The following is a 23985-nucleotide window of genomic DNA, read 5'->3' on the forward strand; positions in this document are numbered from 1 at the left end:
CCTGCTGACCACCATGAGATGATGGGCTGCACCATTCTCTGCTCCTAATGCTGGGAGAGCACCCCAGGTGCCACCAAAGGGACAGGGGATGGTTTATCCCACACTGATTCCCCATGGAAGATCCCTTGGTGCCTTTCTATCCATCCATTGATTTGCAAGGTACTTCCCCACCTTGTTCCCTGCCCTCAATGGCTGTGTCCTTATTCCATGCAACCTTCCCAAAATCAGGAGCAGTGTAGGTTTTCCCTTGATGCTGGTCCACATAGTCACCATCACCATGGGAGAGAGAAACACAGCTCAGGCTGGGTCCCTCACCCACCAGCATCTCAGAGCTGCAGCCTCTACTACTGCCTTTGATCTCCGACTGCTTCTGCCCCTCTGTGTTCATTTCTTCTCCAAGAAAAAGGGGAAGGAAAAGCTTTGGAGATCCCCAAGAAACAACAGACAGTGACAGCTCCACAGCTGTTGGGGGATAGTGAGTGCCCTTGGCCAAGGGGATGGCAGAATGTAGGGTGGGGTGAATGCTGAAGGCAACCAAAGGAACCCCCAAAGGCTTGCAAAGCCTCATCCCACCCTCCTCAGGACTTGGAGTCGGACAAACCCAGAGGGATGCAACTCTCTGGGCATCCCACAGTTGCTCTGGGCTAGCTGCAAAGCAGCGTGATGGGATGCGGGAGCCCACAGACCACGGCATCATCCCTCCCAAACTCAAAGGCTGATGGCTGATTGGGAAAGTGATTTGCATCCTAAATAGCTGTTTATTGATGTCTGCAACTCTCCTTGCCAGGGTGGGGAAAGTACATTATTACTTTCTTGTTGACTGGCGTTTACAGCTGGCTGGAAAGAAGGGGAAAGAAAATCAGGCCGGGATTGATTTTCCCATCCCTGACACGAGGCCAAAGAGAGATCGAAGCAGCAGAAGAAAACTGACAGCTGGGTGGTAAAGGAGAGGAACTTTGCCAACCAAATTAAAGGTTGATTTAATGAGGAGAGTAATGGAAGGTTAATTAGCGCATTTACTTCATTAGGTTCTTACTAACAAGGCTTCTCCTGAGGAAGTGCAGTGGCAGGGAGGGTGAGGATGAGAATCCAGGTGAATGGATATGTTGGGGACGATGTTCAGGGAGGGGACAACCCATGGAGGGTAGGAGAAAGGGACTCCGTAGGAGTGGGAGCCCTTATGTATATATATATACTGAATCCACACACATATGTAAGAATACACAGGCTAATGCATTTGCCAAAAAGACAGGGAGACCATCTCTTCACCTCCTCCATCAAATAATCTGAAAATTTTAATCCAGATTTCATTAAAAAACAGGGAAAATAGTGGGGTTTTTTACACACAAGATCGCCTTAGAGATTCAGGTTATCAAGCCCCAAGGGAACACAGTGCTTATTTTACCTGCCTTGCCACATATCACAAGATACAGAAAATCATTCCTGTGCCAAAATCAATGCCTGTTGGTTGATTCAGGCACCACAGTTTATAATCTGAGGGCTGTTGGAGATGCTCACACTATTCCTGAGGGTCTCCAAAAGATAACTCTGGAAAGCCCGCTAGCAGCTTGCCCGAAAGTATAGTGTGTGTGTGTGTGTGTGTGTCTGAATACTTAGAGCTCTGAAAAGTCTCCACATCCCTTTCCGACTTCTTGAGGGTGGTTGTTGTGAGGAGAAACCCAACCCCATTTCAGAGGTGTTTCAGGGTAAGACAAGGCAGAGAGCATAACCTCACAGGGATGTGGGAGGAGGAGATCCCACAGAGAAGGAAGTCATTAACTCAGAGAGGATTTGGGACAAATAGTTAGACAAACCATCCCAGAGAGGTGTTGAAGTGATTTCCAAAGCATGGCTCATCTGATCCATACCTGATCTGGCTGGAGTCAGGAAGAGCTGGCAGGAGAGGATCAGGAACAGCAGAGGCTAATGCCTGCTGGGAGATGCTTGTGTGGGGCCTGAAGGAGGGCAAGTGGGCAATTCATTCCCTGCAAGCCCCTCTGTGTCTCCCTGTCTTCATCCCAGCCATTTTCCAGGGCAGGAGAGCAGGAAGGGGGCAGGCAGCACCCCCCAGCTCACTGCTGCTTGCCAGCCAGTTGATGAGCCCACAGCCACTGATCCCAGCCTGTGCAGCCAAGCCAGACCAGGGCAAATAAAGCAGAGAGGAGGGATCATGGAGCTAGGATTACTTTCCACACTTCCCTGGAGAACCATTTTTCTCCAGACCCTTCAAGGCAAATCAAATGCATTGCTGTGTTAAAAACAAGTTACTCTTGGTTTGTTTGGGCTTTAATGATTTTGGTTATCGGAGCTTTTCAGGAGGACTTTGCTGTGCAGATCTGTAGTGTACGAGGAGCTTAAGGAGATCTCCCGCCCCTTAATTCCCGCCTCCTGCTGCGTTGTCTTAGGCCCCTTCCCCATTCTCCAGGTCTAGCACATATATCAGCAACTGGAGCATGGCTTTTGGAGGCCCTTGGCAGCTGCTGGCAAAGCAGCAGTGTCGGAAGGCAGGTCTGGAGGGACATTGTGCTCTCTGCTGTCACACCCTGCAGCTTTGCAGTGAGGCAGAAGCCTGAGATGGCACAGGCTCAGTGTGACAGGCGTGAACACAGGTTGGCACCTGAGCTTCCCAGCCAAGCATCACCCAAGGGACAGGAGGGGATGCTGGGCTGAACTCCCCCTCCTCTCCCTGTTGGAGGGAGCTCACTGGAAGCTGGGCTGGGTCTTGATGACCCCAGAAACAAGGCCATGTTTATGTAGCTTCTTCCACCCAAAAAAAGCTTCCCAGCTGAAAGCTCCATCCTGCTCTCTCTGTGGGGCAAGGTGTCACAGAAGAGCTCCTCAGGGGAGCCCCTCCAGAGCAAGCCCGGGGGACTGCTTCCAAACGCTCCAGGCATAGGAGAGGAAGGAGCAGAGACCTGGGCAACAATGTCTGATGCCAGACCAGCATCAGTCCCCTTCACAGCCCCTGGGCATGGGGCCCTCAGACTTCCCTTTCTTCTCCTGTTCCAGCTGAGGTGCTAAAGGAGGGCTTGTGAAGCAGTGACACCACAGCTGCTGGCAATGAGGCGGCCTGGAGCAGGATGGAGAGTAACAGGTTTTCCTGCCTCTGGACTCAAGGACCTGAGGATTAGCAGAAGGTGTCCCTGCCCACAGCACTGGAGCTGGAATTAGATGATCTTTAAGGTGCCTGCCAACCCAAAGCATTCTATGGCTCTGATCACAGCTACAGCTGGACACAGCCACTCATCCCCCCTAGCAGGGTCCTTCCCCAGAGCTTCCTACCACAGAGCCCCGAGTCCCCTGCCCCGAGCCACAGCAGGCACCACACCTCACCGCACCTCTGCAGGGTCTATCCTTCAGCCTGCTCCCGCTATTAGGAAAGCCAGCACCCACCAAAAGCCACCAGGCACCAGGCAGGCAGGACCTGGTGGGGGTATCAGATCCCCAGTTAATTCAGGGTGCAGTGTATGTTCTTGCTGCCTCGTTCCTGGAAGGCATGAAGTTATACTGGCTGCCTGGTTGCTCAAGAAGTGTGAAATTCTTTCTCTGACCTTTTCTGTTATGTTATTAAAAGGCTTCATGGCCAGTTGTTTCAGTAAAAAAAATAGTATTTCAATATCTGCTGGTAGCTGGGGCAGAACTGGCCCATCTCTTCAGGCTGAGCTCTGCTCACCTCCCTGCTTTGCTCCAGCCTCACAGAAGCTGTTTGCTGCTGTGTGGGACCTCCAAGCCTTTCCAGCCTGCCTTTCCTGGCACAGCAGTCTGGGGCATGGAAAAAATGAAGTTTGCATGGAGAGAGGTCTCTAACAACTGCAGAGCCCTGGACAGCCTGCTTGTTCAGTCATCATGGACATGCGATGGACACATAACTCCAAACAACCACAATTTATGTGACCTGGAAACTTTGGCTGGAGTAAGGAGCCTTTCACACTGGTCTCTGCAAAAGCAGGAATCTCTGGCCTAAGGGGATTATCACATGTATAAACAATCATGGAATCATTAAGGCCGGAAAAGGCCTCTGAGATCATCAAGTCCAACCATGAACCCAGCACTGCCAAGCTCACCATGCACCCACGGCCCTAAACACCATGTCTATGTGTTTTTTGAACACTTCCAAGGATGGTGTCCCCACCACTTCCCTGGGCAGCCTGTTCCAATGCCTGACCACCCTTTTCACTGAAGAAGTTTTTCCTAATATCCAATGTAAACCTCCCCTGGCACAACTTGAGGCTGTTTCCTCTTGTCCTGTCATTGTCTAACTGAGAAGAGAGCCCAACCCCCACCTGGGTGCCCCCTCCTGTCAGGGAGTTGTGCAGAGCCAGAAGGTCCCCCTGAGCATCCTTTTCTCCAGGCTGAGCCTCCCCAGTTCCCTCAGTTGGTCCTCATGTTCCAAGAGCATGGAGGCAGGAGAGTGCCCTGGGGTACATTGTGGGCCCCCTGTACAGGGCAGGAGCTGTTCCTACAGAGCCTGGACTCTCCAGATGTTCTTGTGCAAGCAAATGACCACCTGAGTCTAAACAATAAATGCCTTTCAGGGACAGAATTAAACAGACAGATGGATGGATAGGGAGATGGAGGGAATGCTAAGCAGAGAGCAAACAAAATCTTAGAGGGTGAACAAGGTTGTGCCATGCGAGGGAAGAGGCTGAGGTTTGACCAGGAATCCATGGATCCGAGCCCACGCATCCCTGGGCAAAGGGAAAGAGGCAGGGAGTGGAGAGCAGGCAGCAGCTCTGGGTCCCCGCTGGGTGCCTGCACTTGGGGTTGTTTTACAGTTGATTTATACGTGTAACAGGCAATGCTTCTCTGCTGTCACTGACATTAGGAGCTGAAATGCTGTAGAAACAAATGGCCATTTGTCACTGCAAATGAAGTCTACTTGCTCCTTCCTTTTGCCTTTCCATTTCAGCTGGCCAAGCTGAGGGCAGCCTGGAGAGGGTGGCATTGAGGAGAGCTTTTCCCCTCGCCTACACACACCCCATCAGGCACAGCCAAGGGGGGACAGCCAGGATGCACTCACTGGAAGATGGGCAAACAGCCCAGGGACTTTTGGGCTGTTGGGAGCAACTTGTCCTCCTTCCCCAGAACATTGGGCTAGGCAAAAGATCAGCGACCTCCCCTTGCCTCAGCTCCCGTGGTTTTAGCTGCTTGTCTTCCTGCCAGGAAGGTGCTGCAGGCACTGCTCTGTCCTGCCAGCTGTGCCTGGCCATCTCCAGCAGCAGCTGGCACGAAGCCTCCTGCCACCCTTCAGCAACCACTCACCCAGCCCACGCACTCCCCTGTTCATCCCAATCCCACAAGCCACCTGAGTTATCCTTAGCACCCTGAACCCCACTGTCTCTCCAAATGTGCACTTATTTGCGCAAAGAAGCACAAAAAGGGCAGCCAGCAGAAGTCTCCTTTCATGAGGATGTCATCTAGCAGCCATCAAAGAAGTGGGCATGCCATGTGGCTGGCCAGGCTTTCTCCAAAACCCCATCCCTAATGCCTATGCGTCAACATCCAGGAAGACTTCTCGAGCAAGTGGAAAAGAAGGAAGAAAAGGAAAGGAGGAATTTATTAGCAAGGAAACCAGGCTTTTTTTCTGCAGCATGTGGGACAGGTGGAGAGACATGGCGCAGACGGGCAGCGACCAGAGGGCTGCAGCTCAAAGGCAAGCGGCCGCAGCAGGAGGAGCTGGTACTTTATGAGGGTTGTTAAAAGTTTGGGATCAGCTGGGAGGGCAATTTGGATTTCAGTGCTAATTGCATCCATTCTGATTTATCATAGAAGATTCAACTCCTGGCATTTTGCGTTCGCTCTGAAATGCTGGCATAGCTGGAAGTTGGGGAAAGAGGAGACGCAGTAACAATCTCATTGTTTAGTGTCTGACGGCCTGACTAGCTAAGCATCTGCTTGAAATATTAATAACTGTCAGATGGGAACAGCTCGGGGGCTCTATACAGTTTCACACCATCTGTTTGTAAAGTAAACACACTTACACATAGGCACATACACCCAACTCCTTTGTCCAGGCTTTTATCCTCTGAGTGGGCATTCCTGCACAGATGGGAGACCAGGGGCTGTGCCTCGGGAGAGCAGGGGGACAAGGAGAGGGCAGGAGGGCAGCTGGAAGAAATTCATTGGAGAGGGAGCCAAGCAAACTCATTGATGACTAATGGTAGTGGTAGTGACACACCCAAAGTGTAGCGGGGGTTTGGTGCTCCCTGCTGTGATGTTCCCCATCCCAAAGGGGCTTTGATGGCTATTCCAATCGTATTTCAGCACAGGGTTTTGTTGTGGTTCTTGCTCCACCCCACGCTGGCACTGACATCGCTCTCATGCACCAGGAAATGGGTCTTCTCCATGAGGAGTCCAACCAACCCACAGAGGAGGAAACGAGCCCTATGGAAACGCCCCCTGCTATCACCACCACCTCTGCCTGCCTCTGTTCGGCTGCCAGCCATGTAATACCATGCTCTGCTAAACAGAGCCATTCCCCTCCTTTTCCATCCTTCGCCCTTTTAATGGCTTGACCGACCTCGGTTTGGTTGAGGAAGATGATGCTTCCAAAGAGAGCAGTGAGAAAAGCCACACCAGGGGGACCGTGACCACTGGGATCAGTATCTGCAGATGAAATGCAGTGCAGGACTCTCTTTGAATTCCTGGTAAGGTAGGAAACACATGCACATCTCCCAGAGAACAGGAAAGGTCAAGGCATCTGCTCCAAAAGCCCGTGAGAAGGCTACACCCCACCACCAGCATCTCCTAATGCTCCCTTCCCAGGCTACCGCTTGGTGAGGGACACCACAGAGCCAACACATGTGCCAAGGACTCAGCAAAGGGAGCTGGGATGCTCCTACTCACGTGGACCTGGAGGACAGTGGTGCCCACGGTGGCGTTCTCGAAGAGGCTGACATTGTAGAGGACCTTGCTGAACACGGGCCGGTTGTCGTTCTCATTGATGAGGTTGATTTTCACCCGTGCAAAGCCGACGTGGTCCGGGATGCTCTCATTTGCGAAGAGCTGAGCAAAACAGGAAGGCAAGGGGAGGGTTGGAGACACTGGGAAGCTTGGGAGAGTTGCCTATCCTTCTTTAGTGGAGAAAACAAGGCTCTCCTCAGCTCCCTCACCAGCTGAGCCAGCTCAAGACAAACCACCAACAAAGCTGGAGCAGGAGGATGCGGAGGGTTTTGGCACCTGATAGGTGCTCTTACAACGAAGTTTTATGCTCTGTGAAGCTTTTATGGCCCTTCTCTGCTTAAGCTCTTGCAGCTGAGCCTTTGGATGTTGGAAAGAGAAAGTGCAGAGCAGATCTCTTCCCCACCTCCTTCTTTATTATAATTTCCCATTTTTTGGCTGTTTTGTAGTGTTCTGCTGTTTCATAGCGGGGATTATCATAGAATGGCTTGGGTTGGGAGGGACCTTTAACGGCCAGCTAGTCCAACCCCCTGCCATGGGCAGGGACATCTTCCACTAGACCACGTTGCTCAGAGCCCCATCCAACTTGACCCTGAGTATTTCCAGCAATGGGACATCCACTGCCTCTATGGGTAACCATAGAGGTAACCATATGGGTTATGCTGTTCCAGCGTTTCACCACCCCCATGGAAAAAACCTTCTTCCTTACACCTAATTTAAATCAACCATCAAAAGCCATCCCCCCTTGTCCTATTTCAACAGGCCTGGCTGAAAAATTTGTCCCCATCTTTCTCCTAGGCCCTCTTCAAATACTGGACGAGAGAGAGGAAGATGGTTAATGGTCACTCCTAGGTCACACTGAAAACCATGGCCGTCCCACAGAGCCCAGGGGTGCAACCTTACCGAAAATTCATAGCGAGGAATGGTCTCGAAGTCCAGCGGCACTGCCACGCGGACACGGATGTCTGCCTTCCCCTGGATGGAGGTCGGCGAGATGATGAAGTGGTTGGAGTTGTTGCCCACCAGGTAAACCTCAAAAACACTGTTGGGTCCCTGGGAAGAGAAAGAGCTAGGCTGGTGTTTTATACAAAATCCACATGCACATGAGAGGATCATCCCAGGTCATCCCTGGGATGACCCCGCACAGCACACAGAGGAGAAGTCCCTTTTGCTGGTTGAAGGGTCACACACCACACAGGGTGTCACACACTGGGATTTCACTGCCTTGGGGGGGGCACAGCGTGGGTGCCTCTCTCATGCAGAAGGCTCTTTCCAGTAAGGCAGCTCAAACTGGGAACTGGAAAAACTCCTCCTCTTCCAAGCTCCTCCTCTTGCAAAGCAGCAAGGCCACCAACACACCGGTAACTTTCAGAGCCGTGCCCTGATCACGGCCCTCTTGCCAGAGCACGGCCCAGCAGAGCACATGAAAAGCAAGCTCAGAAGCTGCCAGAGATGAATTTCCAATTTTCCCTGGATGACCTCCCTCCTATCAGAAAAAGTGGCCAATTAAATGCACGAAGGGGCGCTAATAGCAAAAGCTGCCTAAGTGTGACCGCTGAGAGTGGGTGACATGAGCAGAATCTCTGCCTTGCCCTTCTCCTCGCACACCTCCATGCAATTGGTGGAGCTGAGGACACACTGAGCATCTCCCAGTGGAGCCCCACAGCAGGAGCAAGCCTCAAGGGTACCCACAGAACCACACAAGGGCACCCAGTGTCTCAAGAGCCCAGCAGTGCTCTGCTGGTGGATGGTGGGAGCATCTCAGGGTAGACTGGCACCTTCCACGAGCTGTTTTAGTGCCAAACTAGGAAGTGAGGGATGCCCCCAACACCTCAGACACACCCCTGGGAGGGAGGGAGCAGAGGATACAGAGAATGGCAGAAGGAAGCATTACTTCCCAAGCTGTTTTGTACCCTATCCTCAAGGATGTTGATTTACAACAAATGACCATTTTCCACTAGTGACAAAAAGCTGCTTCATTGAGGAATTTCTGCCTGTCTCTGCTGCCGAACCCTCAGGATCTCTCCCAGGGCCTGTGCCGTCCCTGCAGTACACGAAAGCACCTTTTGTGGCAGCGAGATGCGAGGGATTTTCTTGGAAGCCAGAGAAGAGCGAGTTTGTTGGAGGCATGAGATAAAAGTTGAAACATCAAAAGAAATCCAAGTATTTGCAGGAAGAGAGTCAGGTGGATTAATTCCCCTCTAGCTGGGGAAGGAGATCAGCTCCAGATACCCACTATCCCTAATTAGCAGCCCCTCAAGTGCCTTAGTCTCCCCATGTGAGGTCTGGAGAAGGGGGATACAGCTGCCTCTCGGGAGGGCTGCTGCGAGCTGCCATTTATATATTTATTCAGTTATTTATTTTTTTGCCTCGGCCCCCATGCTGCTTTCCTTGCTCCTGGTTCCCGGAGCTTGCGAGCCCCCTGCAGATGCCTGAAAGCAAATCTGAATATTTAAATTGTTATCAGCTGCCCAGCAGAAGGGCCTGGCTAAGCCCAGCTCACAGCAAGGACCCCCCACTCCAGAGGAAGCCACAGGGAGCTGCTTACATTTCCCTCACCCCTCCCTACCTGCTCTTGCCACCCAGAGCAAACAATGGATTTGAAATGTGATTGGGAAGAGGAAAAACAAGCTGCATCTCCGGGCTCTCAAAGGTCCTGGTGTGCAGTGATCACAGCCAAGCATCATTTCCTTGCAGTGCCAAGGATGAGGATGAGGATGTTATCAGCGACCTGCTTTACGTGCTCATTCCCCTCTCCATCCCCTGACCTCCCAGCTCCTGCACAGCTTGAGTTTTTCCCCCGCCACTGCAAAAAACCTGAGTCCTTTGCCTTCCTTTAGAGCCACAAATTAAGGAGCAGCCTGCCAAAGCTCAGCAACCTTACAATAATAAACCTGTCTCCTTCCAAAACAAACCGATCCATAAAAAACAGGTATTGGAGGGAAGTTTGCTATTGCCCAATGCTGGGATGCAGCCACACATTTTCCAGCTCCTCTCATCCCACGCCAGCACTCGGAGCTCGCCCTCGCTGTGGCTCGAGGCTGCTGCCTGCTGCCTCCTTCCCGGCAATCAAATCTCTCAGCCAGTGCCGCAACCAACAGAAATTTCATGTCAATTCAGCTAAAAGACAATTGGAGCTGCAGTTGGGCATAATTACAGCTTTGTTCTCCACGTGTGTATTCCTCGGAGCGTGTAATCAGAGCTGCGCTGCGGCCCCGCTGCCACATCAACCGCACACCCATACCCTGCTTCCAAAAAAGCCACCACTGGCTGATCACGCGGCATTTTTGGACAATTTGTGACAGGCCCGTTTGCCAGCCCCATGTGCCTGATATCCCTCTGAAATTCCAGGGGGAGAACCCTAGGCACAGGTGGGACTGGCAGGTAAGGGCAAAAGCTCAGGTGTGAGTTGCCAGCAGGTGGGTACAGGTATCACTGCAGAGGTCTGAAGCTTCGGGTTGGACACACTCATGCACCTGCTGTGAATCATGCCCAAAAATCTGCTCTCCCAGCTTGCAATGCACACTCGCATGGCAGAGCTCACCAAGAATCAGGAAACTCCTTCTCCCATCAGGAGGCTGAGGCAGCCACATCAGCTGTTTCAGCTGAGACTGAGGATGGATCATCATTTTTATTGCTGCTTTTTCACCCACTTTCACCTGCTGGCTTCATCCATCACTTCTGCTCCCACCCAGCCCCTTCTTCATGGGAGCACACCCGGAAATGTTTCAGGAATTATTCCACCTTCCAGCAGTCACAGCAAATATTGAGCATCACTTACCAAGGCCTACAGAAGAAAACAAATTAAAAAAATATTATCCAAATCCCTAGACAAGCAGACAACCCTTCCTCAACCACACTATTCCCTGAGGTGCGTGGGTAGGTTGATTTCCTGCAGTCATTTTCAGCACAAAGTGAACTAGATTTGGAAAAAGCAGCCTGGGAATCCTCAGTTTTGTTCTTTTCACGCTGCCGCAGTACAGGTCTGCCTTTGGGTCCCTCGGTGCAATTTGCTTTCCCTGCCTTCCTGAAGCACAAAATCCAGTGCAACTCCAGCTTTCCTCCCAGTCACTTTCTAGGCATGGGCTATTACCTACAACAAGCTATGGAGGTTTTAATATTCCTCATTCTGGGAAGTCTACAAAGAAAGGAAAGAGGTGAGAGTTCAGGAGTGGAGGTGAAGGAAGGGGGAAGAAGAAATTGGTGGTTTTTTGAGAGCAATTAGTGCCTTTTTGTTGGGCTTGGATAACGTACACCTGGTTCTAGTGAGTCACACACAAATAACGCTTAATCCCTGCTTTGAGAAGACAAGACATGAAGGGGGTTATTCCCTATGCCCATTTCAAAGCATTTAACTTAGAACAGCTCTCTGGGTGTTGCCTGCCTCTCTCCCACGGCCCAGCCAGCTTGGACTCCCAGCACCCCTCTCCCACCCAGTGCCAGTAACCCTTTTGAGGGCTCACTGGGCACTGGCGCTTGTCCCCTGCATCCCTAAGGAACTCACTGGGCTGGCGGGCAATGCAGGATGCCTGGAGCAAAATGCTCCCCGACCCTTCTGATCCTCCTCCCCATGCCAGCAGCCCTATTCTCCCATCTTTTTGTCCATCCTAAGTGTCAGTCCTTGCCCGTTCCCTCCCTCCTGGAGGAGTTTTCTCCTTCCCCGCTCTCCCCAGGTTATCTGCTGAATTCCACACACGCCTGCACAGACGGGATCAATCCGAGGCTGCCTCGCCTTCAGCTTATCTCTGCTCCAAATGATTGATTTTCCCTCTTTAAGGGTAATTTGCTGGTGAATTCCATGTATTGCAAAAACCCCTGTGAAATCTAATTCAGCCCGACTGGCAGCTGGCACTTTTGGGAGAGAATACTTGTGCGCCGTCAATTCCCCTTTACAGTTTCTTGCCATGTAGATCATATTTATAGTGCTTGTGCCTGTCATATGCATATATATGCCCTGGATGATTCATATATTGCCACCTGCACATGCATGGGCACACAGGATATCCTGATGGGGGTCACTGGTGGAGCTCTGTGCAACAAAGAGAGCGTATTCCCATGGCCCAGATTTTCCTTGTTTTAAATTCCCCATTTACCTTCCTCGATATGCTTATTTTAGAGAATTGTTTCAAAATGATTTTGAAATGTCAGGCCATCATAGTGGTGCTTCAGACAGCCTCTGCCCTTTTCTTCCTCTTCACTCAACTGTGTCGAGGAAAATGAAGTGGAAGTCATGGTGAGAGAGCTGGTTTCCCTGGCATGCCCTGGGAGAGCAGGCTGCTGCTTCCCTTAACATGCATCCATGGATCTTGGAGCCACAGGAAATGGGGGATGACCGGAAGGATACCATGCCCCTTTTCCTGGATGGCCAAACCCTTGCCTTCTCCCTGTGACCAAGCCACCAGGTATAGAACATCAGCATATCCAAAAAGGACATCCATGTCCCCCAAATCAGCCAGCCCAGGAGCAGATGAGCCCTCTGAATTATCACCAACCTGTTCCACAGCTCAGGGCTCCAGTTCTCAACCTGGAAACAAACCTTGCTGTAAAAGCAGGTAAGTCAATGCTTTAATCTTCTGCCTCATACACAGGATTTATTCCTCCCTGCTGAACTACCACAATGTGAATGAGAGGAGAACCCAACCACAGCCCGGGGGTGACCAGTTGAGTGTAGGCTCAGTCTAAACACTGGGGAACTTCAATGGATTTTCATAAACAGCTCTTGAATGGCTTGGGAAAGCTGTTCAAGGGTCTGCTCTCTATCTGGCAGGGAGAGGAACTCAGCTGCACAGCAATTAATGCTTTTTTCTCTTCCACTAAGTCCTAGAGAATGCAGAAAGGAAAACCAGCACACCTGGTTGAACACCTCTTGGCTGCACCCCAAATCCACATGTGGGGCCACCTCAGCTCAACCCGGTTGCATCCCTCTTGAGAAGCTCCCCATTCCACCTTGCACCCCCAGCCAGCTCCTCCTGGAGCAAGACCATGGCCACATCTGGGGGATGGAAGCTGGGAGTTTGCAGGGGCTAGACTCCAAGGAAGGGCTTCTCCTTGGACACACTCACTTGGGTACCTTGTCTGAGAGATTAATGCCAGCCAAGCTGCAGAAAGGCACTTACAACACAGAGGGAAATCCAAGCACAGGCTTTCAGTGTGGTCTTGTGTGCCTCGGAAATGCATTTTTAAGTGCTTTGCTGAATTGTTTAATCTGACTCCTTCCAAAAGCCATCATTTCAGTTTGTGCAAAACACACCAGAAGAAAGAAAGACCAAATACCCCACAGTTAAAAAAGGCTGTGTGGGCCTTATTATGAAAAACCCTGTTTAACAGCCTTGGCAGCCCACACGGTGTGTTTTAAAGGCCCAGCTCTACAAAGGCACAATGACAGGAAGGCTCCCCAAAACCACCCAGCGCCACAGGACTCCTGCACGGACTAAGGTCCAGGCGTGGGCTACTCCATCCAAGCAGGACCTCAACAAGCTGGAGCGCTGAAGGAGCAGTGCCTGAATTTTCTGGAGGGGCCAGAACAAGGCTGGGGGGCTTGGCTCAGGAAAGAAACCAATCTGCCAAGGGACTCTCTCAGGACTTCATGACATAAGTTGGGAGGCAGGAGACAAACTCGAGCAAAGTGATCTTCCCAAAGACTCCAGTTTTGATCTCCCATGTCTCAACCCATCTGCTCTCATTTATTTCTCTCTTTGCTTTCCCTGGAGATGTGCATAATTCTCTTCTTGTTTCCCTCTGCCCCTTACACAAATGAGTCATGTCATCTCCAGCATGAAGCTAGTGCTGCCAGAATAGCTTCTGTCAGCCACGTCCTCAGTCACATCCCTGCCTGAAGACCTAGGTCCTTGCCAAGACATCCTCCCACCCCTGCATCCACGGAAAGATGAGAGAGCCCGGTGCCACCTCAGCTACCTCAAATCCAGATGGTTTGTAAAACCCTCACAGCTCTCACGGGGTACTTGAGCACCCAAAATATCTCTGTCAGGCAACTATCTAACCTTTCTTTAGTTTTTTCACTGAAAGTTGATGGGTCTTCAGAGTTCTAGAAATACTTCTCTGGGAAGCAGTGCTGGCTGTAGGTGCAGTCCTACTTCTATCTCACACACATCTTTTTCACAACCCGGGCATCTTCTCCCCATTTTTCCCCCCAAAGTGCTACCTTGATGGTTAACCCAGTTGCAAGCATCCATGAGAGGAAATAAGGAAGATCCATTGCAGGATAATGCAGAAAAAAAGTAACCAATTGCTTGTAACTTTTCTCTCTCCAGATATTCCAAGAATCCACTCTCCTCTGCTTCTTATCAGTGAAAATAATGCCATGGTCAAAGCAATCTGTGCTAATATGATGGTCTCTGAAGACGTGTACAGTAAAACTCCTTCAGATTCCCTCAGCACAAGAGATCCTCTCTCAGCAGTTTTAAAAATCTCAGCCAATTCTTTTGGGGAAATCTCAGGAAGTTAAAGAAATACATCAAAAGAACAGCATCTATTTTTTGCTGGTGCGATGTGGAAGGCAAGGCTATTTTTTATTCTCCCATTTTAAAATTAGCAAGGCTGAAAAGTGAATTCTTGAATGGGAGTCACTCCAATAAAATGAGCTTTTAACCAGAAATAATGACAGATCCTTCATCCTGGTGGCACAAACAGAAGTGTTACAATGCCCTTCAAGAATGGATCTGCTGACATCTCTCATAAAGCATGACAGCATCTCTATTCAGAAACTATCCTAAGCATCTGTCATATTCATATCTTCTTTATTAGCAATTGACATTTTCAAGAAAAAACAGTCTCTTTATCTGCTTAATAGCTCATCTGCACCTCTTCAGGCTGAACTCATAACTCCTGTATGGTGACATCATGTCACCAGTAGATTATTAGTTCTATGTCATAATCACTTCAGATGAAAAAAAATGGGATTTCTGAGTGGCTTGATGAGACGGGGTGAACTCCACCCCGGGCTAGGAAACAGCAAGTATATCTTCTGAGTCACAAAAGGCATCTGAAAAGATGCACATTTTAACTGACCCACTGGGATTTTGGGGGCCAGGGGAGGATGTTTTGTTTCCCATTACCTGAAGCATCAGGAAAACACCCTGATGATGTTTTGCCATGATGCTGGATGGAGCTCTGAACCACCGGTCTAATGGAAGGTGTCCCTGCCTGTGGCAGGGGGGTTGGAACGAGATGATCTTTCAGGTCCTTTCCAACCCAAACCATTCTACGATGCCATTTATTCTGACAAATCCTCTCCCCTCATCTCCTGCTCAGCCTGAAGAAGAATGGGAACAGCAGGAGCCTGCAGGCAGAGCCTTTCCAAGGGATTTTGGACAGCTCACCATGAGGTGTCAGCACTGGTTTGGAGCAGACACCCGGCAGCATGGCAGGGCTGGGGGGGGACCAGCACACAGGAGCAGCCAGACGTGAACTGCACAAGTCAAATAATCAGAGTAATTGAAGGCTGGGAGCCCAAGGCTGGAAAACAGGCTGCAATCCCTAACACGGCACGGATCGGCGCGTGACAAATAGGACCTCCACTGACACGTGGGAGGAACAAGCCTCCAACGCTCCTGGCTTGTTTGCAGTGATGAACTGGTATCCCAGTCCTCCCCATGCTGATGGGCATCCCTTACCTCCTCTGTGACAGCAGCAGCACCTCTCCCTCAGCAGCCGGGGCAGAGAGCTTGGGGCTCCTGTCTTCCCTGTCCCTGGCAGGTCCCCTGGGGGCCCAGAAGAAAAACTCCTTTGCTAAACCAGACTGGCAATGCACTGCCTGACAAGAGCCCTCAGAAGCAGGCGGGGATCAGCCTCCCAGACAATCCTATTTTCTGGCTCTCAGGGGCTGTATAGTCCTGGCTGCATTAGAGCTTGTGCCATGCCTGCACCCTGGGGAGGGAAACTGGACTTGGGGTACACAAGCAAACAGAGCAATGGCAGCAGTAAGAACTGAAAAAGTGGATGTTGGGACAGAACCATGCACTTCATCACAGGTTCCTCGGCGACTTCTCCCCTGCACAGCCCAAAACCAAACCAGTGCTAGCCCGCAAAGGAGGGACAGGATACCTCACCTCATCCTTGTCCTGCACCTGGATGAAGAGGGGAAGGGCAAAGCCCACCTGGGCCAGCTCTGGGATGGCCACACTGTACTCAGAGCTGTTGAACTCGGGAGCATTGTCGTTGACATCAATGACCAGGATGTTGAAGGTGGTGGTGACGCTGGCGTTGGAGGGAGTGCGGTCATCGTTCAGCTCTGTCCCCTGCAAGGAGAGAAAGCAGGGGAGCCTTTATTTTTCAGAAAGAATAAATGTAAAAGAAAGTGTGTATGGTGCATGGTGTGGTGAGAGACACTTGCAGCTTTCTCTTCCTCCACTTTGCCATGGAAGAGTGCCCAGCTGGCTCTGCCATTGTCCCATTAACACACAGAGATGTTGGCCCAGCTCTCCCATCACCCACGCTTTGGTCCCACAATACTCTCACAAAACTTCCCAGGGGTTTAACATTTCCCTTGGGATGGCTGTGGATGGCTGTGGCCAAGTTCTCACTTGCCTCTATCACGCCACAGGTTGGCAGGATCCGGAGTCACAGAAGAACAAGTAGGAGTTTTCTCTGCCACAAGCATTTAAACAAAAATAAATATCCCTTGTGAGATGCAGGGGACAGTCCGCAAAATAAAGGAAGGCTCAATGATCTCTCCTCAGCCATCCCTGGGGATGGGAGCTGACAGTGAACCACACAGGATGCTAAAAAACATAGGGATGGAAAACTAGGGCACCAGAGGAAAAGAAGATTTAGACCTTAAAATAGGTTTGGCAACATGTGTCTAAATACAGAGCTGAGTCATGAGTCCACATCACACCTCTGTCTCAAGAAGGACTTTAGTTCTGCCTTCCCAAAAGGAAAGAGTGCAGATTTTAATGCCAGAGAAGCAAGACTCGTGGAACAGCCTTTTCAAGCTGAGTCCTTCCTCTTGTCCTTTGGATAATCTTGCTTTGCTGTGGGCATGGAAAAGCAACGCTATCACGACCCACACGGCTCATTGCTATTCACTGCTTCTGCACACAACAGCAGAACAGGCTGATCCCAGCGAGGAGCAATCCAGCTGTATTTTCACTGTGTGCTCCAGGATGAGAGCAGCAGAGAACATTCTGGGTCCTGGGGATGCGGGACACAGAGAGCTGGCATTTGCGGGAGGATGCGAAGTTTGTGGGGATAGGACATAGAAATCTATCAGATCAACAGAATATGGTTGGAACTTCATTATCATGCAGGGAGGAAAACGGGCAAGTTTTCAGGCTCACAAACCTTTCCAAGATTAAACAGATATTTTTGTCCCTATTAAAATCAGACAATCCTCCCTGTCTTGATTTTTGAAACTACAAAACCTGAATGAAAAGATACCACGGATGGGTGAGGATCTCTTCCTCACACACAAAGCCCCATGGTATGAACTGTGTCTGGGACCTAGAGGGTCTGATTTCTTGTCTCTTTGCCCCCCTCCAAAAAGCATGACACTTGCCAAAACAAGAAGGCGGTGTGCTGGCTGCCTCCCTCACAATCAATGACCCTTCCTACACCGCTGATTTTTCCCTACCCTGGCCCAGCAGAATCTATACTTCTAAATGTGTTTCCAACCAGCTGCCCAGCTTAGTATTGATTTTAATTACAGGGCTGTGAGCAGAGCCAGGGAGCCACTCTCAGGTGGGGCTGGTGGGGCTGGAAAGCCACGCTCCAGTGCCTTTTCTTGAGAAGGCAACTTCCAGCATCACTCCCTCCCCGCGCTGGGCAGGCACAGATGATGCCCTGTTACACCACTGCCTGCTGACGAGACAAAATGTCATGTTTATCCAGGGTTTTGGTGGGGAGAAAGAGGGGAAACAGGCAAAAGCAGGCACAATTCAGGTGCCTGAATATGTGTCTGGTGCTATATGCAACCTCGGGGTATCTGCATGCTGCCAGAAGACACGGCCACAGGCAGGACACCAAAAATGCCCTTATACATCCATATTGAGTGAATGATGTTTTGGGCCACCAGACAAGACGGCTGTGCTTAACATCTCACCTGCCTTGGCCAGCACATCATGGCTCTGCATGCCCAAAAGAACAACATATCCCAGGTTTGCAGCGCTACCTGGAAGGGGCTGTCCCCAGGCAGGATGCCCTCTGCATCCTGCTCTGTCAATGTGCTTCCTGGCTGGAGGAGGGCTCACCTTCACTGTGAGGATGAATCCAGCACTGTAGAAGGGATTTTCACGGTCCAGGGGCCCATTCAGGGTTAAGGCTCCGCTGATGTAGTCCAGTGCAAAGATGCTGTTGGTGTTACCTGAGAAAAATAACAGGAATGTGAGCGCAAGCAGCTGGCACAGCTGATCCCAAAAAGTGCTGGGGTTAACAGAGGGAGAGAAGCAGGAGGACATGAGCTCCAAGCTGGGCACAGGCTGCACTGGGCTCTGGGAACCTGGCATACCATTCCAATGTGCTTTAAAATGTCATGGCTCTAACACTCCTCTCCTCCTCTCATCTGCCCCGGCTTAGGGCTCAAAATGGGGCTCTTCCTCCACAGTCAAAAGTTGCCAATGCTGGAAGCAGCTGAAGAATTTCAAAGGGGTTTAGTTATTAAAACGTGCAACAGCAAAGCTGAAAGCAGGACCAAATCCAGCTGCTTCCCTCTGAGTGACCACCTGCATTCGCAGGGTACCGTGTTCCCAGGGTGGGCATGGCCTGTCTCCTAAAATACAGGAGTTAAGGGACACCAGTCCAGGATAATCACAGGGAAGCACAGATGAACCAAGCTCACAAGGAATTCTCCACATTACAGGTGGTGGTTTAGCTGTGGGACCTCTTGCCAGAGGGTGCTGAGGGGGATACAAGTCCACATGTATTCAAGGAGAGGCTGAAGAACTTAAAGAAAGAAAAAAATTCTATCAAGTAATAGAGAAGCCTCAGAAAGCTCAGGAATTTCTTAGCTGGATGTATTTGAAGCCAGGGAAAGTATCAGCAAAGTAGTGCAGGCTCTTGCCCTGCTTTTATGCTCTTGCCAGATACGTTGACCTTGTGCAGCTGCCTGGTTTTCCTCTACTGGAACCAAATTTGGCCCCTGTCCCTACATACAAGCAACCAGCCAGGATGCCACAGAGGGCTGGGCTGCCTCCATGGACCATCCCATCCCCAGCTTGAATTCTCCTCTGGAATTAGACACCCAGAGAGGATTAAGACAACACTCGAGTCTCATGGCCAGCAGATACTAAAAGGACAATGTCCTCCTCTGGGAATGCACTTGTGACAACTCCAGGTGCTCTCCCTGTGAGCCAGACAAAAGCAAGCAATTGGTGTGTGGAGCCTGGGACACCTGACACCAGCCTGACACCAGCCTGACACAAAACCAGAGCAGTCTGCTGAATTAGTGACGACCAAGGAGGTTATATCCTGGCATATGGTCACCCACACAGCTCCCCTCAGCATCTCAAGGCATGCAGAAACCCCTGATCCAGACCCAGACGGGAGCCAGGAAACCCTGCAGGTACATTCTAGTCATCCCAGTCAAAAGGAAGTAAAATATAAATCCTGTCTTCTCGATACATCTCAGCATAAACGAAACACACACAGCATTTGTCATTTCCCTGGAAGGGAGCTGCAAGACAGATCTTCTGCCGCAGAAGGTTGTTTCCCATCACTCAGCATCCACCTCATTCCCTTCCAACCTCTCTTTGATCACAGCTGCACCTTTCTCAGGATGGCCAAAGTCTCCAGTCTGGCCATTCCCTCCCTCCCACCCCAGGAGCCACCTGGCCTCTCCTCTCTCTCCCAGAGCCCTAACTGCCTTAATACCTTTCTCCCCATTACTGAGCCATTCTATCTTCCTCCTGGACCAAATTCCTCCCATTCCTGTCCTTGGTCCTCTCTTCTCTCCATCCGAAATGCCCCACTGACCTCTCACCAGCTTAATGAGCTGATGCCAGGCTACTTAAAATATTAGAAGCAGCCTTGTTGGTTTTTTTCCTAATCTTTTGCCACTGTACATGAAGATCTCCAGTTTCCTCCCTTGGACAATTCCCCTCTTTCCATCCTGACTTCCCACTCCTGCACTGTAATTTATGGCTGACTCCTTAGGAAGCTTCTTCCGATCCCAGCTCTGAAGGGCACTCCACAAGATGGATTGGACTGTGCTGTGAGGCATTTAAATGCTCCAGGATACCAGGGTGCCACGGTCAAGTTTACACCTCGGGGTCACCTCCCCCTAATATAAAGTGTAATAAAATGCAGGAACAATGGAATTTAGTGGAATTAGGTCAATAGGACAGGAATTTGACCGAACACAGTGCTGTGTTCCGTGTCCTAAAAATGGTTATGCATTTCATATTTGACCACAGTCACTTTTTGAAGGATGAGCAACTAAACTGGGGACCCAAAGGCCTCCCAGGCTGCACACCAGAGGCTTTTCTTTATCTCAGCCTCCCCAACAGCATCAGATACTCATCCTATGCCCACTGGGGCTTCCTTTCTGCTAGCAGAGAATTCCTGACTTTGTGAATTTGCAAATTTAAGGAAAGAGGTGTCTCCAAACTTATCCCCCAGAGGCCTTTCATGATTTCCTCTACAATACCTCTCCAACCACCACTTCCTCACTGCTCTGACCAGTGATCCTAATGCCCATTTCCCGAGACATTTTCCTTGCAAAATCTCTCTAATCATCTTCACACGCCTTCACTTTCCTGAGAACAAGGGGAAAAAAAATAAGGTGGGGGGAAATTAGCCAATTGTGTCTTTCTGGAGAGACCAGAGGGACACACAGGGACCTGGCAGAAATTAAAGGACAGGAAGGGAAAGGCTGGGCAGCAAAATGCGAAGAAGAGCAGAGAGAAGGAAAACAAAGGACAAATGTTTTAAATATCAAAAAGACAGAGTGAAGGGGAGAATGACAACAACAAAAAAATTGAGACCTTTGGGACAGCAGTATGAATCCACTTCTGACAGACCTGTTGCTCCCACCCGGCAAGGACCAGGCTTGCTCAGGGCCTACAAACCCAGCTTTTTGTTGTGACATGGGTCAAGTAGAAGGAAAAGTTTCCCATCCGCCTGTCCATGTGCAGGTACAGGGACAGCAGCAGCTCCTGCATACACTGCAGCCGAGAAGGCAGGGACTGACGGGATGCTGGGTTGGGAGCAATGGGATGGATCACAGAAGCCCATTCCGAATGTTTTTCCAGGCTCATTGAGGAACGGATGGTGGCATAGGCGTCATTTTGGAGAAACACTGCTATAACGAGGGGTTTTATAGATGAGAGCCATAATGTTTAATTGCCCTCAGCCAAGCTCTCAGTTTAAAAAGGCCATTAAAAGTACTGGCTCAAACCCAGAGAAGGGGGGGAAGAAAAAGGAAAAAAAAAAGGGGGAAAAATAAAGAAGACATCAATATCTCCTCCTTCCTCCCTACCCCTTTAGCCTTTGAGCATGTTCAAATTGTTCGGAGGGAGAGATGCAGCTACTGTCCTGCTCTAGTGAAGAGCTACCTGTCACTCAGGGCAAGCTGCTTTCCCTGGGCAGGATAATTTTCCCACCCCCTCTGCAGGAAGGGCTGCTCATGTTGGGAAGCCGCCACTGAACTTGGAGCGGGTGACTTTCATGAGATGTGAAAGGGGAACCCATCACACACCTTGCTCCGGATAATTTATTAATCGAAATGTGCTCCGTCAGGGCTCCTCGGCACCGAAATAGATGCTGTTGGATGTGGTTCATGGAGTCAGCAACAGACACAGTTATTAGCGTATAAATAGTCCATCAGCTGCCGTGAGCACCCTGCTGCTCTTCACCTTGAGTTTCTGCCCCCTGGCCACAGGCAGGGAAGCACTGCCAGGGCAGGGACCTTGCCCTGTGCTTAAATTCAAAGGCAACAAGTCATTTCCAAAGGAAAAGGGGTTATTACAGTCTGAGTTTTCCGGGAAATCGAGTTGCTGTATAGAACAGTGAAACAGTGCCCCTTTCTCCTGCTCGGGACTTTGGTTTGCTGCTCTTCTGGGAAGACGCAGCTCTTAGGGGTAACAGATCCGAGCCCAAAGCCGTGTGCCAGTGCTCCTTCTCACATGCCTGCTCTGCAAACAGGCCTTTTTAGTATCTTTCCCAAAGGATTTGTCCATTCTAGCACAACCAGCAGAACTCCTGATCTTCCAGATCACATGCTTGCATAGTTCCCTTTTTTAGAATGGAATGTACAGTACAAGGAAATAAAAGGAGATATTTATCACCCAAGGTGCAATCTTCTCCCTCCCAAATTTCCTGGGAGCTGTGGCCAAGTACCAGAGAGAACAGAGCCCGCAGAGTTTCTGCTCTGAGTGTAATTCTTCACACAAAAGGATGCTGAGTCTTGGACCACAACCATCATTCCCCCACATCATCTAAAATGGGCTTTTTGATGTAAACCTCACATCTCCAGGCTCCACAGCTTTCTGAAATTCCTTCATTGAAAATCATCTCAGAACCAGTTGCTTTTTATAGCCACAACATGAACAGAGGTGGTCCTGGTTCATCTTTCTCCACCGGTTGTCAACATTGAATCCCAGACTGGTTTGGGTTGGAAAGGATCTTAAAGATCATCTCATTCCAAGCCCCTGCCACAGGCAGGGACACCTTCCACTAGACCAGGTTGCTCAGCCTTGAATACACATTAAATACCACAAGTTAAATAGGAAGTCTCAGAAATTAAACAGAAAATACGCTTTTTTTTCCTATTTACACATAAAAGGGAATGTATAGTTTTAATTACCAAGGGCCATTTGCTGGGGGACCACCTGCCATGCAAACCATTATCCCAATCATATCTCTTTCCAATGATTCCTGGATTGCCAGGGAGCCGAAGCCAGATGCCAATGTGACAACAAAACATCATTAACAGCGTGGAGAAAGATGGGGAGCAACTGAGCCAAGGAAAGAGGGGCTGTGACCGCAGCCACCATCTTTGCTTTGTGCTGTCTCATCCTCTTGCATTGGCAGGGTGGGAAAAACAGCTTTTGATGGATAACGTGGCGCAAAGCACTTTTCCACCCATCAGTGTGTCCTCCTACAGAAATGTTCTGCTATGATGGCTGCCTTTAAATCACACTGGAAGGCCCTCCCAGCAGGTGTAATTTATGAGAGCTTTAAGACCCCGGTAGCTCACCGAGCGAGTCGAATGTGGGGAAAAGCTGGCGCGATGTAGGGAATAGTAAAATGAGCAGGTCCCCACTTCCAAGGGTTCTACCTGATGCCTGGTTTAAGGGTTTTAGGGAAGTGGTTGCTTTGCCCTGCCTTCTTTATTAAGTCAGGTCAAGCTACGCAGGGCAATGTCAGCAGCTGAGGGCATGGAGACCTCTTTGGCCACTTGACCTTTCCTCAAGGATTCATGCTGCACTTTCATAAGGAAGGCAGTGGGGCACACTGGCTCTGTTAAGAGCATGGGAAACATGTTCTGAGCTACTGCACTGATTTTTACTCATATATATATATATATATTTTTTTAATACAGAAAAAAATATTTATATATATGACATTTTATTCTTTAGCAGGAAATCCAGGAGATGGAGAACAATTCTTTTCAGCTTCCCTTGCACTTTTGTAAGTCACACTTCTATAACATTGTGCAAATAATGTTTTTTAATTCATGTTTCCCTCAGGATGGACCACCTTAAGGAAGAGAGGCTTTGCTAGAAACTGCATCAGTCCCATAAAACAATCCACTTGGAGGGGGAGGGAACCCCCAACCCTAAGGATTTGTGAATAGCCCTAAGGACCAGCTCTCTGACTGAAAGAAAGCTCACTCCCCTCTCTCCTGAAGGACTTTCCAAGCCCCAGGAAGGACGTATGGATTGCCCTTGTGCAATCTCCCATTGCCCATCCATCACTGCACCTGAAATGTGTCAGGCAGTCAGAGACTGACATTTGGGACCCTTTCCCCTGGGTTAACCCTTCCGTGCCTGCCCAAGCAGCACAGGTCACCTTCACATACTCCTGCCTGGAGACTCCAAGTCTCCTGACTATCCTGGAAATAAATGAAGCCCAAAGTTTACTGCTAGCCAGCAACATGTGAGTCAATATGTTTTTGTAGTAAAAGCTTGC

General features: G+C 50.0%; 2 protein-coding genes across 13 annotated transcripts in view; one reads left to right on the plus strand and one right to left on the minus strand.

Annotated features, from left to right (window-relative positions):
* The window catches only part of C6H10orf105 (chromosome 6 C10orf105 homolog), a 42898-nt gene extending 26923 nt beyond the window's left edge, over positions 1-15975 (plus strand). For both annotated transcript variants that reach the window (XR_002045705.2, XR_002045706.2), the window contains 2 exons: positions 7699-7926; positions 14172-15975. The gene's annotated coding sequence lies outside the window, so the exon portion shown is untranslated. The remainder of the gene's footprint in view (positions 1-7698; positions 7927-14171) is intronic.
* CDH23 (cadherin related 23) overlaps positions 1-23985 on the minus strand; it is a 181927-nt gene that overhangs the window by 69019 nt on the left and 88923 nt on the right. For all 11 annotated transcript variants that reach the window (XM_019286531.3, XM_019286532.3, XM_019286530.3 and 8 more), the window contains 4 exons: positions 18108-18220; positions 15969-16157; positions 7804-7953; positions 6847-7005 (listed from right to left, as the gene is read on the minus strand). In XM_019286531.3, coding sequence (XP_019142076.3) covers positions 6847-7005; positions 7804-7953; positions 15969-16157; positions 18108-18220 — 611 coding nt within the window. The remainder of the gene's footprint in view (positions 1-6846; positions 7006-7803; positions 7954-15968; positions 16158-18107; positions 18221-23985) is intronic.

Source organism: Corvus cornix, chromosome 6 (genome assembly GCF_000738735.6).
Source record: "Corvus cornix cornix isolate S_Up_H32 chromosome 6, ASM73873v5, whole genome shotgun sequence".
In the NCBI taxonomy this organism is placed as follows: Eukaryota; Metazoa; Chordata; class Aves; order Passeriformes; family Corvidae; genus Corvus; species Corvus cornix.